General features: G+C 48.4%; 1 protein-coding gene across 1 annotated transcript; it reads left to right on the top strand.

Annotated features, from left to right (window-relative positions):
• Nucleotides 1-214: 214 nt before the first annotated feature.
• Nucleotides 215-1,564, top strand: LOC100037571 (uncharacterized). Its single transcript, XM_044466839.1, has one exon. It carries the CDS (start codon nt 359-361, stop codon nt 1,382-1,384), a length of 1,026 nt encoding a protein of 341 aa, XP_044322774.1. The 5' UTR covers nt 215-358; the 3' UTR covers nt 1,385-1,564.
• The last annotated feature ends 14,501 nt before the right edge of the window (nt 1,565-16,065 follow it).

Here is a 16,065-nt window from a genome sequence, read left to right as displayed (position 1 = left end):
GAAAGATACTGATTATAAATTTTGAAGAGCCTGTGACAACGCACGGGCGTTATACTAGTTGTTGTGGCGATCCACGGCTGGACGGCATGACGTCGCTTTGCCTTGCTCGTTTCCATATCCCCTACCCTATGGACGATCGACACGTATAGCCCTCGCGATTCCTTCCTTCCTCGCTCCCTTCGAGACCATGGAGCTCCTACCTCGCCATTCGTATGCCTCACAGCCTCCTTCACCGTGTATAAATACTCCACCCTCGCGGCCACAACCCCTGCACTGCACTGCAACTACCAGCCTAGCTAGGCATAGCCAGAAGCCACTCAGCAACTCCCCTCCCTCGCGCTCTCTTGGTGCAGGCGCGATGGCCGCACCTTTTCTGCTCCTTCTGCTCGTCGTTTCTGGAGGCGCTGCAGCGGGCGGCGACGGCGAGGCAGGGCTGACCCGGCTCGAGCTCCGAGGCATCGACGACACGGGCCGTAGGCACGGGCCCTTCGCGCTGGAGGAGCCGGAGTTCATGCCCGTTATCTCCACGCACGACGACGAGGCGGTCGAAGCTCCCCGGCTTGAGTTCCGAGGCATCGACGACTCGGGCCGTGGGCACGCGTCCGACGCGCCGGAGGAGCCGGTGTTCATGGCCCATCTCGACGACGAGGCGGGCGAAGCGCCCCGGCTCGAGTTCCGGGGTATCGACGGCTCGGGCCATGGGCACGCGTCCGACGCGCCGGAGGAGCGGGCGTTCACGGACGTCATCTCCACGGGCGGCGCCTGCGGCCGCTTCGCCCGCCTCGTCGCCGAGACGGGGAACGCGGGCCAGCTCTTCTGGGAGCGCGCCGCGGGCGCCGGCGGTCTCACGGTGTTCTGCCCCGAAGACAAGGCCCTTGCCGAGTTCGAGCCCAAGTTCAGAAGCCTCGGCGCCGACGACCGGCTCGCCGTCCTGCTGTACCACGGCGCGGCGGTGTGCTACCGGAGGGAGCAGTTCCGGGCGTTCGACTGGGTGTCAGTGAGCTCGCTGGCCACCGACGCGGCCACAAACAAGAGCCACGCCATCACCATCCGCGGCGACGGGGACACGGTGCGGCTGTGGCCGTCGTGCGCGAGCGGCGCTGGGGTCAGGGTGACCAAGACGGTGTCCGAAGAGGCCCCCCTCGCCGTGTACGTCATCGACGCCGTGCTGCTGCCGAGCCACCTGCGACAGAAGCTGGATGTCGGCGAAGAGCGGGCTGCTGCGTGCAAGCCGTCCGGCGGCTATCTCGACTGGCTGCACTCCTGCATCCCGGCATGGGCAATGATAGCCATGGCCTTGGTGAGCATCCTGGGCTTCCATGCCGGGGTTTTTCTTCACGATGTACTGAACAAGAACAAGGAGGCCAATTTATCAGGTTATTAAGTTTATCTGCACTAGTAGTGAATAAGGTTGTGATTTGCGCATGATCGAGTATGTGTTTAGCTCAGCATATACAGATTGCTGCAGCATGATCGAGTATGTGTTTTCTTCTGCCGGAGTTAAGTGTGTTTGGCTCATGTGCCACAGCTTAATTTGCATAACATGATTTTTTTTAGTGCGGCATTTACGTCGTCTTTGACGTTTTCTCACTAGAAATGGAAGGGCCATGGTTGCCAAATCAAGTCTCTGCGCTCCACCGAGCTTGCATGTGTGCCCATCTGGCCTCTTCTCGAGAATACACTCGGTGGCGGATCCAAGTTTGAACGTATAAATGCAAGTCCGCTCAATCAAAGCTCATAAAATTCAAATACAAAGCTAGCTACTCAACAGTCTTTTTTTTTGCCAAAAAGATGCACTCAAAAGTTAATGTAACTAATGGTTAAAAATAGTTTAAGATTCTCGAGACCTAGGTGGTGTAACCTCCAAAACACATGAAATATTACAAACAGGACTGTGGAACGGCTAGCTTGCTTGGACGCTCGATTGGCCTCTAGATCGTTTTCCGCTCAGGTGCTAGTCCATTTGAATAAACGGTTTTCCCGGACCTTCACGTTGTTGGTCTCCTCTTGGCCCTGATACAAGGACCTATCGCGTCTCCTCGTCCAAAATGAATCGGGGTTCGGGCAGGGGCTCAACCATCACATCACACAACAACCTGGGGCGGCAGCCCATACCTTCCCGTACGGTATCGCCATCCCTAGTAGACTGTAAAAGTTTTCAAAAGAAATTATCACGTACATATAGTTGCCCCGTCGTAAAATGTCAGATTCAAATCCAACCTACAACTCGAGCAAAAAAAAAAGGAAGAAGGTCAAATCATGTTATCAATAATAGTTATTTGAAGTTGGGCTATGAATTTCACCCATAGACATGATCAATCCTAACGGGTCATCCAGAGCGTCAAACTCCTCTTGTGTCGTAGCCATCCAGAGCGGGTCACGAAGAGCGGCTCGAACGGAGGACGGCAACGGCGACGGCTCAGAGGTGGACGCCGCATGGACGTAGTCATCCGAGGCTTAGCGCGAGCTCGGGCGAAAAACGCCCGTATGGGCGCGGGTGACCGAACCGGCCACAGGCGCCGAGGGGGCCGCGGGGGCCGCGGGCGCCAACGTCGGGGGCACGGGGGGGGGGGGGGGGGGGGGGGGAGCCGGGGGGGCCAACGTCGGGGGCGCCAGCGCCGCGATTGTAGGAGGCGTCGCATGCGGGGGGCACGCCTCAAAGCCAGGGGCGGGCCAAGAGAGGCGCACGAGCGTCCTGGGAGAGGCGTCGAGGAGCCCGCGTCACCAGTGGCGGGAGGAACAACTGGGGGTATCTGGTGAAACGGAAACACATGCTCATCAAAGTAAACGTGCCGGGAAGTGAACACACGGTGGGAGACGGGATCGTAGCACCGATATCCCTTGAAGTTGGAGGGGTAGCCAATGAAGATGCAAGCGGCAGATCAAGGTGCAAGCTTGTGAGAAGCAGTGTCGGCAGTGCTGGGATAGCAAAGGCACCCAAAAAATACGCAAGTCATCATAAGACGGGGGCGTACCAAAGAGAAGATGGTGAGGTGCGTAGTTCCATCGTGGGCGGCAGGGTCTAATGTTAAGAAGAAGTGATGCGGTGGAGAGTGCGTCCAGCCAGAAATGAGGCGGCACGTTGGCATGAAACAGGAGCGTGCGAACACAGTAATTTAGTGTGCGAAGGACACGTTCGACTCGACCGTTCTGCTGTGAAGTGTACGGGCATGTGAGGCGGAAAACTATGCCGTGATGCGACAAAAAGTGCGGAAAGCAAGATTATCAAACTCTTTTCCATTGTCCGTCTGAAGCGCAAGGATGGGACGCCCAAACTGCGTGTGGACATAGGAGTAAAAGGCCGTCAAGATAGAGAGTGCATCCGACTTTCTGCGCACAGGAAAAGTCCACACATAATGAGAATAATCATCAAGAATAACTAGATAATATAAATAGCCCAAGTTACTGGGAACCGGAGAAGTCCACACATCGCTATGAATCAACTAAAAAGGAAAAGAAGCAATGGTGGTGGAATTAGTAAACGGCAGGCGAACATATTTGCCGACTCGACAGGCATGACAAGTGTGAACCTCGATCTTATTGCAACTGAAACTGAAACTCCTAAGAATATGACGAAGTATGACGGGGTTGGGATGACCCAAGCGAGCATGCCAGAGATCGACGCCAGCGGAGAGAGCAACCGGTGCGATGGTGGTGGATGAAGGCGAGTGCACCGGATAGAGTACGTCGGGGCTGTCACAATGGTGAAGTACCATCCTGGTTCGAGCGTCTTTGACACAAAAACCAAGCTCGTCAAATTCAACGGTAACAAAATTTTCACGAGTGAAACAACGAACGGAAATAAGATTCTTAATAAGATGAGGTGACACAAGTATGTTAGACAAAGATAATGGAGTAGAAGTAGAAGGAAAAGAAGTGTGCCCAACATGTGTGATAGGAAGTGTGGACCCGTCGCCGGCAATGATGTGGTGGTCGGTGGAGACAGGAGTGAAGGAGGCGAGGTTATCAGGATGAGCAAACACGTGAGCCGTAGCACCGGTGTCCATGTATCAATCACCACCTCTAGTGTAGTTGTTCGGCATAGGAGCGGCGTGCAGCCCGGTGAGGAGCACCGGGTCCCAGGGCGCCGGCGGCAGGGTCGGCGAGGGGGACGAAGATGCCATCAGGAGGCCATAGCCGCCGCTGAACGACGGCTGTGGGTACGCTCCATACAGCCCCAGCTGCAACTGCGGTGCCGGGTAGGCCGGATGGCCTGCCGGAAAAACCTGCGGGCCCGCAGACAGATGCTGTAGGTGCTGGGCGTTGTCTGGCTGCTGCCCAGTGGGCGAGTGCTGGCCCGCTGACGACCCCCACCAATACCCGGGAGACTCGTTGATACGTTCATTTTGCATCATGCTTTTATATCAATATTTATTGCATTATGGGCTGTTATTACACGTTATGTCACAATACTTATGGCTATTCTCTCTTATTTTACAAGGTTTACCATGAAGAGGGGAATGCCGGCAGCTGGGATTCTGGCCGGAAAAGGAGCAAATATTGGAAACCTATTCTGCACAGCTCCAAAAATCCTGAAACTCCATGAAAGTTATTTTTGGAATTAATAAGAATTATTGAGCGAAGAAAATACCAGAGGGGGCCCACACCCTGGCCAGGAGAGTGGGGCCGTGCCCCCCCCCTACTGGGCGCGCCCCCTGTCTCCTGGGCCCCCTGGTGGCCCTTCGTTGCCCATCTTCTGCTATATGAAGGCTTTTACCCTGGAAAAAAAATCAAAAGCAAGCTGACGGGAGGAAACTCCGCCCCCACGAGGCGGAACCTTGGCGGAACCAATCTAGGGCTCCGACAGAGCTGTTCTGCCGGGAAAACTTCCCTCCGGGAGGGGGAAATCATCACCATCGTCATCACCAATGATCCTCTCATCGGGAGGGGGTCAATCTCCATCAACATCTTCACCAGCACCATCTCCTCTCAAAACCCTAGTTCATCTCTTGTATCCAATCTTGTATCAAAACCACAAATTGGTACCTGTGGGTTGCTAGTAGTGTTGATTACTCCTTGTAGTTGATGCTAGTTCGTTTACTTGGTGGAAGATCATATGCTTAGATCCTTAATGCATATTAATACTCCTCTGATCATGAACATGAATATGCTTTGTGAGTAGTTACATTTGTTCCTGAGGACATGAGTGAAGTCTTGCTATTAGTACTCATGTGAATTTGGTATTCGTTCGATATTTTGATGAGATGTATGTTGTCTCTCCTTTAGCGGTGTTATGTGAACGTCGACTACATGACACTTCACCATTATTTGGGCCTAGAGCAAGGCATTGGGAAGTAATAAGTAGATGATGGGTTTCTAGAGTGACAGAAGCTTAAACCCTAGTTTATGCGTTGCTTCGTAAGGGGCTGATTTGGATCCACTAGTTTCATGCTATGGTTAGGTTTACCTTAATACTTCTTTTGTAGTTGTGGATGCTTGCAAGAGGGGTAAATCATAAGTGGTATGCTTGTCCAAGGAAGGGCAGTACCCAAGCACCGGTCCACCCACATATCAAATTATCAAAGTACCGAATGCGAATCATATGAGCGTGATGAAAACTAGCTTGATGATAATTCTCATGTGTCCTCGGGAGCGCTTTTCTCATTATAAGAAATTGTCCAGGCTTGTCCTTTGCTACAAAAAGGATTGGGCCACCTTGCTGCACTTTATTTACTTTCTTTACTTGTTACCCGTTATAAATTATCTTATCACAAAACTATCTGTTACCTACAATTTCAGTGCTTGCAGAGAATACCTTACTGAAAACCGCTTGTCATTTCCTTCTGCTCCTCGTTGTGTTCGACACTCTTACTTATCAAAAGGACTACGATAGATCCCCTATACTTGTGGGTCATCAAGACACTTTTCTGGCGCCGTTGCCGGGGAGTGAAGCGCCTTTGGTGAGTGGAACTTGGTAAGGAAACATTTATATAGTGTGCTGAAATTTTCTGTCACTTGTTACTATGGAAACTAATCCTTTGAGGGGCTTGTTCAGGGTATCTTCACCCCGACCAGTAGAGCAAAGAGTTGCTCCTCAACCTACTGAACCTACTGAAAATATTTACTTTGAGATTCCTTCGGGTATGATAGCGAAACTGCTAGCTAATCCCTTTGCAGGAGATGGAACATTGCATCCCGATTTACACCTTATATTTGTGGATGAAGTTTGTGGATTATTTAAGCTTGCAGGTATTCCCGATGATGTTGTTAAGAGGAAGGTATTCCCTTTATCTTTGAAGGGAGATGCATTGACATGGTATAGACTATGTGATGATACGGGATCTTGGAACTATAAACGATTGAAGTTGGGATTTCACCAGAAGTTCTATCCTATGCATCTTGTTCATCGTGATCGTAATTACATATATAATTTTTGGCCTCGTGAAGGAGAAAGCATCGCTCAAGCTTGGGGGAGGCTTAAGTCAATGTTATATTCATGCCCCAATCATGAGCTCTCAAGAGATATGATTATTCAAAAAAATTATGCTCGGCTTTCTCTCAATGATCGCACCATGCTTGATACTTCCTGTACTGGTTCTTATATGCCGAAGACTACTGAATTCAAGTGGGATTTATTGGAAAGAATTAAATGCAACTCTGAAGATTGGGGTTCCGACGATTGTAAGGAGTCAGGTATGACACCTAGGCTTGATTGTGTTAAATCTTTTATGAATACCGATGCTTTTTGTGGATTTAGCGCTAAATATGGACTTGACTCTGAGATAGTAGCTTCTTTCTGTGAATCTTTTGCTACTCACGTTGATCTCCCTAAGGAAAAGTGGTTTAAATATAATCCTCCCACTGAAGTAAAGGTAGTTGCACCTATTACAGTTGAATAAAATACTATCACTTATAATGATCCTATTGTTCCTACTACTTATGTTGAGAAACCACCTTTCCCTGTTAGGATAAAGGATCATGCTAAAGCTTCAACTGTTGTTCGTAAGAGTAATACTAGAACATATACACCCCCTGAGCAAATCAAAGTTGAACCTAGTATTGCTATGGTTAAAGATCTCTTGGATGATAATATAGATGGGCATGTTATTTACTTCTGCGGTGAAACTGCTAATATTGCTAGACCCGATGCTAAGATACATAGACCTGCTGTAGGCATGCCTGTTATTTCTGTTAAAATAGGAGATCATTGTTATCATGGCTTATGTGATATGGGTCCTAGTGCTAGTGCAATACCCTTTTCCTTATATAAAGAAATTATGCATGATATTGTACCCGCCGAGTTAGAAGGTATTGATGTTACTATTAAGCTTGCCAATAGGGATACTATTAAGCCAGTTGGGATTGTTAGAGATGTTGAAGTCTTGTGTGGGAAAGTTAAATATCCTACTGATTTTCTTGTTCTTGGTTCCCCACAAGATGACTTTTGTCCCATTATATTTGGTAGACCCTTCTTGAATACTGTTAATGTTAGGATTGATTGTGAAAAGGATATTGTTACAATTGGCTTAGGGGATATGTCTCATGAGTTCAATTTTGCTAAGTTTCATAGACAACCCCGTGATAAAGAATCACCTAGTAAGGATGAAATTATTGGTCTTGCTTCTATTGCCGTGCCTCCTACTGACCCGCTAGAACAATATTTGCTAGACCATGAAAATGATATGTTTATGAATGAAAGAAGGTAAATAGATGAAGTATTCCTTCAACAGGGTCCTATTCTGAAACACAACTTACCTGTTGAAATCCTAGGGGATCCTCCTCCACCCAAGGGTGATCCCGTGTTTGAGCTCAAACCATTACCTGATAATCTTAAATATGCTTATCTTGATGAAAAGAAAATATATCTTGTTATTATTAGTGCTAACCTTTCAGAGCAAGAAGAGGAAAGATTATTGAAAACTCTGAAGAAGCACCGTGCTGCTATTGGATATACTCTGGATGATCTTAAGGGCATTAGTCCCACTCTATGCCAACACAAAATTAAATTGGAGAAAGATGCCAAACCAGTTAGAGATCCTCAACGATGGTTAAATCCTAAGATGAAAGAAGTGGTAAGAAAGGAGATACTAAAGCTCCTTGAGGCAGGTATAATTTATCCCGTTGCTGATAGTGATTGGGTAAGTCCTGTCCATTGCGTCCCTAAAAAGGGAGGTATTACTGTCGTTCCTAATGATAAAGATGAATTGATCCCGCAAAGAATTATTACAGGTTATAGGATGGTAATTGATTTCCATAAATTAAATAAGGCTACTAAGAAAGATCATTACCCTTTACCTTTTATTGATCAAATGCTAGAAAGACAATCCAAACATACACATTTCTGCTTTCTAGATGGTTATTCTGGTTTCTCTCAGATACCTGTGTCAGCGGAGGATCAATAAAAAACTACTTTTACTTGCCCTTTCAGTACTTTTGCTTATAGATGTATGCCTTTTGGTTTATGTAATGCAGCTGCTACCTTGCAAAGGTGCATGATGGCTATATTCTCTGACTTTTGTGAAAAGATTTGTGAGGTATTCATGGATGACTTCTCCATTTATGGATCCTCTTTTGATGATTGCTTGAGCAACCTTGGTCGAGTTTTGCATAGATGTGAAGTGTCAGGACCCCGACTCGATGTCACATCGATCTAGCCGGTAACACCTCATATCACTTTGCGGCCTCACGCACGGTATCCCCACGGGTGTCGTCTTACCTTTGCCCGGGACCGTTTGCGCCTTTTGGCTCACGTATATGATAGTGTCGCTAGCATCCATATGATAAGGAGCCCGGGCTGACATGACTAGTCGTAAACCCAAAGTGGCACAGACTTACAGGGACAGGCATCCATGACCCAGCTTCGAACGTGTCGGTCATCAGCAAGTGGGTCCGGGCTGTAGCACTGGGCTAGCAGGACTCCGGTAAACCGGGCTGTAGCGGGCTAACAGGACTCCGGTACTCAAAGCGTGACATTTCCCCGAAGGGACAGACACAGGAACGAAGAAGGACACATGCCGGCCAGCCTAAGTGTTCCAGAGCAGTAGCAAGCTACCATGGCTCAGCGGTAACACTAGGAGACATTTCCCGGTAAGAGAGGCTACTAAAGATAAACAACTAGATGGTCAAATCCCACACATACCAAGCATTTCAATCATACACACAATATGCTCGATATGTGCAAATACAACGAAGCATCACAACATGACTCTACGACACAAGTACTTTATTTAAGGCTCAGTGAGCCATACATAACATACACAAAGGTACGGGTCTCACGACCCAACATACAAGTCATACAGTCATACAAACCAGCAGCGGAAGTAACTTGTCTGAGTACAGACAACTAGTAAAATAAAAGAGGCTTGGAAAGCCTAGCTATACTACGTGGTCCTTCACAAGCTCAGGGTCACCACCTGGGTCTTTAGCCTACTCGTTGATGTCAACGTCTACATAGAACCCATCAGAAGGGGTTGCAGCGTCTTCTGTAAAAATGTAGATTATAGCAACATGAGTACAAAGGTACTCAGCAAGACTTACATCAGATCCTACATACATGCATAGTATCAAGAAGGGTTGGTGGAGTTATTGCAGCAAGCCAGCTCTGACTCTTGGCTAGGCTATCCTACGATACTCCAACTTGAAATGGTTTTGCGCACACGAGTCCACTACTCACCACTTCAATACACTACTGAGGATCCACCTCCGTCTTCCTACGGAAGAGCCATCCTCGGCACTCACACTTATCTTGAGGCTTTTAGCAGTTTCCATTTACTTGTCTATGAACTGTATAGGCAACCAAGTAGTCCTTTACCGCGGACGCGGCTATTCGAATAGATCATGTTAACCCTGCAGGGGTGTACTTCTTCATACATGTTTCCACCACTTAGCGTCTGCACACGACATGTGCTCGGCAGACTTCAAGCGAAAGCCGACGTGGGTGTAGACCACGACCTACCTAAACACTTAAGCCTCTAGTCCAGGTTTATCGCCTATCCAGGTTCCATCCGCAGGGAGTCCGGCCGAGGTTTCCCATACGGCCCCGAACGATGTGAACAGGGTTCCCGAGATACCTAACGGGTATTCGGTACACCCGGCCACGTACCTACCGCATCACAGCCCACCCCTACGGTCAGCGCTGTCCACGGCCTCCAGTAGGCTACAAACACCAGAAACTACTTGCAACTCCTGGACAGAGAGCTAGGGTGAATAAGAAGTCGAGCGGGGTCATATTTCAGGGCCCAATGCATGGTAGTAACTGTATCTTAAATCACACATACAGATCTCAGTGCTTAAGGTCGGCTTCAATGAAACAACCCACCATGTACTCCTACATGGCCTCTCATCGATACCTTTACCAATTCGTGTTCACCACACCACTCTCATTACCGACATAATCATTTCACTCTAGCCCATCACCCAGATGAACCAGACCTGACACGACTCTAAGCATAGCAGGCATAGCAAGGTAGGAACAACACATACATATGGCTCAATCAACTCCTACACATGCTAGTGGGTTTCAGCTAGTTACTGTGGCAATGACAGGTCATGCAGAGGAAATGGGCTCAACTACCGCAGCACACAGCAGTTTGAAACGCGTTGTCTTAATGCAGTAAAAGAGAGCAGGAGCGAGAACATGGGATTGTATCGATATGATCAAATGGTTGGTTGCTTGCCTGATGGTTCGATGCACGGATACGGTTCTTCGTTAGGGTAATCACGGTACTCCTCGGAGGCAGAACCTGTCGTAAAGGACACCGATACACAACCATCACCAAACAATGTGCAACAATATGATGCATGCATGAAACATGGCAATATGAGTGTGTTGGGCTAATGCAACTAAAACCAGAAGGGTTTGAACAAATTTGAATCAAAGATTCAAATTTTAAACTCAAACATGGCCTTTTAAAAGTGCTTTTCCTTGTTCTGCTTAAAACATCAATTTAACTTGTTTGATCATGCATGAAAATAGTACAGATGGATAGATTGGATTTTTCTGATCATTTTTCATATATAATTTGTCCAATTTGGAGTTACAGAATAAAAGTTATGAATTTTTGAAGTTTAAATAATATTCTGGAATTTCCTGATTAAATTTAAATCCAGAAAATCAATTACTGCGTCAGCCTGACGTCAGTGTGACGTCAGCAGGTCAACGGAATAGGTCTGGGTCAAACCTGACAGTGGGTCCCGCATGTCAGGGTGATTATTTTAATTGAAATTTAATTAAAACTAATCCTGTATAATTAGCAGGGATGGGCCCCACCTGTCATTGACTCAGGGGAGTCAACCAGGGCCCACTCGTGGTCAAAGTCAAAGTCGGCTGCCGGCGTTTAGCCGCCGGCGAGCCCGACGCGGCGGCGGAAGTGGTTTTGGCCATTTCGGCCACCAAAGGGGCCGCGGAGACCACCGGAGTGGAGCTGAGGACAAACCGCAGCTCTTGGCGGAGTCCGTTGGGGTCGGGGTGGCCGGAGTCGACGGCGGCGAGCTCGGCTGCGGCCGCCGGGGTTCGATCGTCCACGGGGACGGGGTTGGAGCTCGAAGTCGAGCGAAGCGAGGCGCTAGGGATGCTCTACGGGGTCTTGCGAACTCGTTGGACTCGCCGGGGTGACCAAATGGTCACCGGAGTGCGTCGACGGCGAGCTCGGCGACGGCGGAAGTTCGGCCGTGGTGGGGAGGAGGCTACGGTGGGGGAACGAGGGGGAGGAGAGGGGGAAACGGTGGCGTAGCTCACCGCGGTTGCAGTGGGCGTCGAAGCGGGCTCGGGGACGCGCTGAAGACGACGAATTCGACGGCGACGATGGTCGGAGCCCGAAGAGGGGAACGGCGACGTGGCGGCGATGCAGGGCTTCCGGGGAGCTGTGGAGCGGTGGGGAGGAAGAGGGGGTCGTGGCGGAGCTTCTGAGCTAGTCGGGGGAGCGAGGGGTGGCCGGAGACGGCTGCTATGGCGAACGGCGGCGACGGTGGTGTTCGGCCGTGTGAGAGAGAGAGCGAGGGAGAGGAAGGAAGAGCCGGGGGAGAGTGAGAGAGAGCAGGGGGGAGGCGTGGCGTCGTCCAGGGCATCGAGGCGAGGAGGGGAGGGCAGGCAGGCAGGGAGAGAGGTGGCGTGGCGCGGTGGCGCGCGCGCGCGCCGGCCACACTCCCCTCCCTCTGTCGGGACGAAGACGACAGAGGAGGGAGGTGGGCTGGGCCGGCTGCTGGCTGGGCCGGCCAGCTGGCTGGGCCGCACAGTGGGGGAGCCCAGGTAAGCTCCTCCTGTTATATATTTTTCTGTTTTCTAATTTCTGACATTTGTTTTGATTTAAATAATATATTAAATCATTTATTTAACTTATGCCAATTTTTGCAGGAGCTATTTTTATTATTCCAGAGCTCTTTTATAAATGGCATAATATTTGGGCATATATTAATATATATAATTAATATATTTCCAATGCAAATATTTATGCATTAATTCCAAATGCCCAAAATAAATGTCCATGAGCCACTAAAAATATTGGTTTGATTTTTATCTCTGTCCAATATTTTCAGAGAGCAACATGAGCATTTTCTTGGACCCTTTTGGAGAAATTTTTATTTGGGTCATTTTCAAAATGATTCTGAGGGTTTCACAGATCCCCATTTCAAGTTTCTGATGAAAGAGTAAACATAATGCAACACTCTAATGCATGGCTAACTAGGATGTGACAACTCACCCCCACTCAAAAGAATCTCGTCCCGAGATTTGGGTTCCTCCGGGAAGAAGGCGGGATACTCGAGTCAAAGACGATCCTCCCTTTCCCAAGTTGCTTCATCCTCAGAATGGTGCGACCATTGAACCTTGAGAAACTTGATATTATGACGTCGCGTGGTACGTTCGGCTTGATCGAGGATACGAATGGGGTACTCTCGATATGTAAGATCATCTTGGAGATCAAGCGTTTCGTGGTCCACTTCACGGATAGGATCCGAGAAGCAACGCCTGAGTTGAGAAACGTGGAAGACATCGTGGACCCTGGAGAGGTGCGGAGGTAGTTCCAACTGGTAGGCAACTTCTCCTCGTTTGGCAAGAATGCGAAAAGGTCCAATGTAACGAGGAGCCAATTTGCCTTTGATACCGAAACGATGGGTTCCCTTCAGAGGGGTGACCCGAAGATAAGCCTTCTCATCAACCTCGAAAGTCATAGCCTTATGTTTTCGGTCATATTGACTCTTTTGACGAGATTGGGCTGTTTTCAACTTTTCACGAACGATACGAACTTGTTCTTCTGCTTCCTGAATCATGTCCGGGCCAAAGAATTGTCTTTCCCCGGTCTCTGACCAGTTAAGGGGTGTTCGACATCGTCGTCCATAGAGAACTTCAAAAGGGGCTTTACCCAAGCTAGATTGATAGCTGTTGTTGTAAGCGAATTCGGCAAATGGAAGGCACTTCTCCCAGTCCATTCCGAATGAGATGACAGAGGCTCGAAGCATGTCTTCTAGAATCTGATTGACGCGTTCCACTTGACCACTCGACTGCGGGTGGAAAGCGGTGCTAAAGGAGAGACGAGTTCCCATAGCATTTTGGAAACTTTCCCAAAATCGAGAGGTGAAAAGACTTCCTCGATCCGAGTTAATTTCCAAAGGAACACCATGAAGGGACACTATTCGGGAGATGTATAAGTCTGCCAGCTGACTAGCGGTTATACTCTCACGAACAGGTAGGAAATGGGCTACTTTGGAAAGACGATCGACCACGATGAAAATAGCATTATTCCCTCTCTTGGTCCTGGGAAAACCGGTAATGAAATCCATACCAATTTTATCCCATTTCCATTCAGGAATAGCTAAGGGTTGAAGGGTGCCAGCAGGCCGTTGATGCTCTGCTTTTACACGACGACAGACGTCGCAATTTGCAATATACTGAGCAATTTCTCTCTTCATCCTAGTCCACCAGAACCTCTGGCGTAGGTCCTGATACATCTTAGTACTACCGGGATGAATGGTGAGAGGAGATTCATGAGCTTCTTTAAGGATCAACTGCCGTAGATGCTGGTTCTTGGGAACCACTAGACGGTTCTCAAAGTACACAACACCATGATCATTTGTGGAGAAACAACTAGCACCTCCGCTAGCAATGTTCTCTTTGATTTTAGATATTCCCTTATCTCGCTTTTGGGCAGCGATGATTTGATCCGTAAGAGTAGGTTTTGCTACCAAGGTGGAAAGAAAACCTTGAGGTACAATGTGAAGGTTAAGCTTCCGAAATTCCTCATGGAGAAGCGGTTGACTTTGTTGTAACATCAGGTTGTTACAATAAGATTTACGACTTAGCGCATCAGCCATGACGTTGGCTTTCCCTGGGGTGTAGGTTATTCCTAAGTCGAAGTCTGTGATCAATTCAACCCAACGTCTTTGCCTGAGATTCAAATACGGTTGGGTGAAAATATACTTCAGACTTTGGTGATCAGTGAATATTTCGCAACGATTACCGAGGAGGTAATGTCGCCAGATCTTAAGTGCATAGACTACGGCTGCAAGCTCTAGATCATGAGTAGGATAATTCTCCTCATGTGGGTGCAATTGCCGTGAAGCGTAAGCAATTACGTGTCGATCTTGCATGAGAATGCAACCTAGTCCTTGTCGCGAGGCGTCGCAGTAGATAACAAAGTCCTTGGAGAAGTCTGGCGGTACCAGCACGGGAGCAGAGGTCAGGCGTCTTTTCAGTTCCTGAAAGCTGTGCTCACATTGTGGAGTCCATTCGAACTTCTTATCTTTCTTGAGGAGTTCGGTTAGAGGTTTAGCAACCTTGGAGAAGTTCTCGACAAAGCGACGACAATAGCTCGCTAAGCCCAGAAAACTCCGAACTTGCTTGACCGATTCAGGTGGAGTCCAATTAAGGACGGCTTGAACTCGCTCAGGGTTAACAGCAATACCTTTACCAGATATTACATGACCCAGATAGGTCACTTCTGACAACCAGAATTCACATTTTGAAAATTTGGCATAAAGGCGATGCTCTCGAAGTTTCTTCAACACTAGCCTTAAATGTGCGGCATGTTCTTCCTCGTTCTTGGAGTAGATGAGTATATCATCGAGATAAACTACGACGAATTTATCCAGATACTCCATGAAGATTGAGTTCATTAACCGAGAAAAGGTGGCTGGAGCGTTGGTTAAACCGAAGGACATGACGGTGTACTCGTATTGGCCATAACGAGTAACAAAGGCCGTTTTAGGAATGTCCCCGTTTCTGATTTTGATTTGATGGTAGCCCAACCTCAAATCCATCTTGGAGAAGACTGAGGATCCAGCGAGCTGATCGTACAGGTCGTTGATCCTGGGAAGTGGATATTTGTTCTTGGTTGTGACCAAATTGACAGGTCGGTAATCTACAACCATCCGGTCCGTACCATCCTTCTTCTTAACGAATAGGACGGGGCAAGCCCACGGAGATGAGCTAGGTCGGATGAAACCCTTTTTCAAGGATTCATCGAGTTGTTTCTTAAGCTCGGCTAGTTCTAGTGGTGCCATCTTATAGGGTCTCCTAGCAATCGGAATGGTTCCTGGAATGAGGTCTATTACGAACTCAACATCCCTATCAGGTGGAACACCTGGCAATTCCTCTGGAAAGACATCCGGGAAGTCACGGACTACCGGAACGTCCTCAAGGTCTGGCAAAGGGCTGGCGTTAAGAGAATATAATTGTCGCTTGGCTATTTGGGTCAAGACATTGACTATCTTCCCCGAAGGATGGGTGAGTTGAACAGTCCTAGAGAAGCAATCAATTTGGGCATGATGAGCTGACATCCAGTCCATACCCAGAATGATATTAATATCTGAAGATTTAAGGGCTATCAAAGACGCAAGGAAAACAAGTCTGTCGACTTGGATCTCATTTCCATAACTTACCCTAGAGGTCTGCCATCTAGACCCGGGAGTAGAAATTTCCATAGTGGATGGCAAGTCACAGAATGCAACGTTATGCAAACGAGCATAATTTTCAGATATAAAAGAATGAGAGGCTCCTGTATCGAAAAGAACAGATGCCGGGTGGCAATTAACAAGAAGCGTACCGAGAACAACGTTGGGATCCTCTTGAGCTTCTTCGGCAGAGATACAGTTGACATGGCCACGTGTAGCGGTGGCCGGCTTGGCGTGGAA

The sequence above is a fragment of the Triticum aestivum genome, chromosome 2B, assembly GCF_018294505.1.
Source record: "Triticum aestivum cultivar Chinese Spring chromosome 2B, IWGSC CS RefSeq v2.1, whole genome shotgun sequence".
Taxonomy (NCBI): Eukaryota; Viridiplantae; Streptophyta; class Magnoliopsida; order Poales; family Poaceae; genus Triticum; species Triticum aestivum.
The sequence above is the reverse complement of the archived record's forward strand: the minus strand, read 5'-3'. Positions and strand labels throughout refer to the sequence as shown.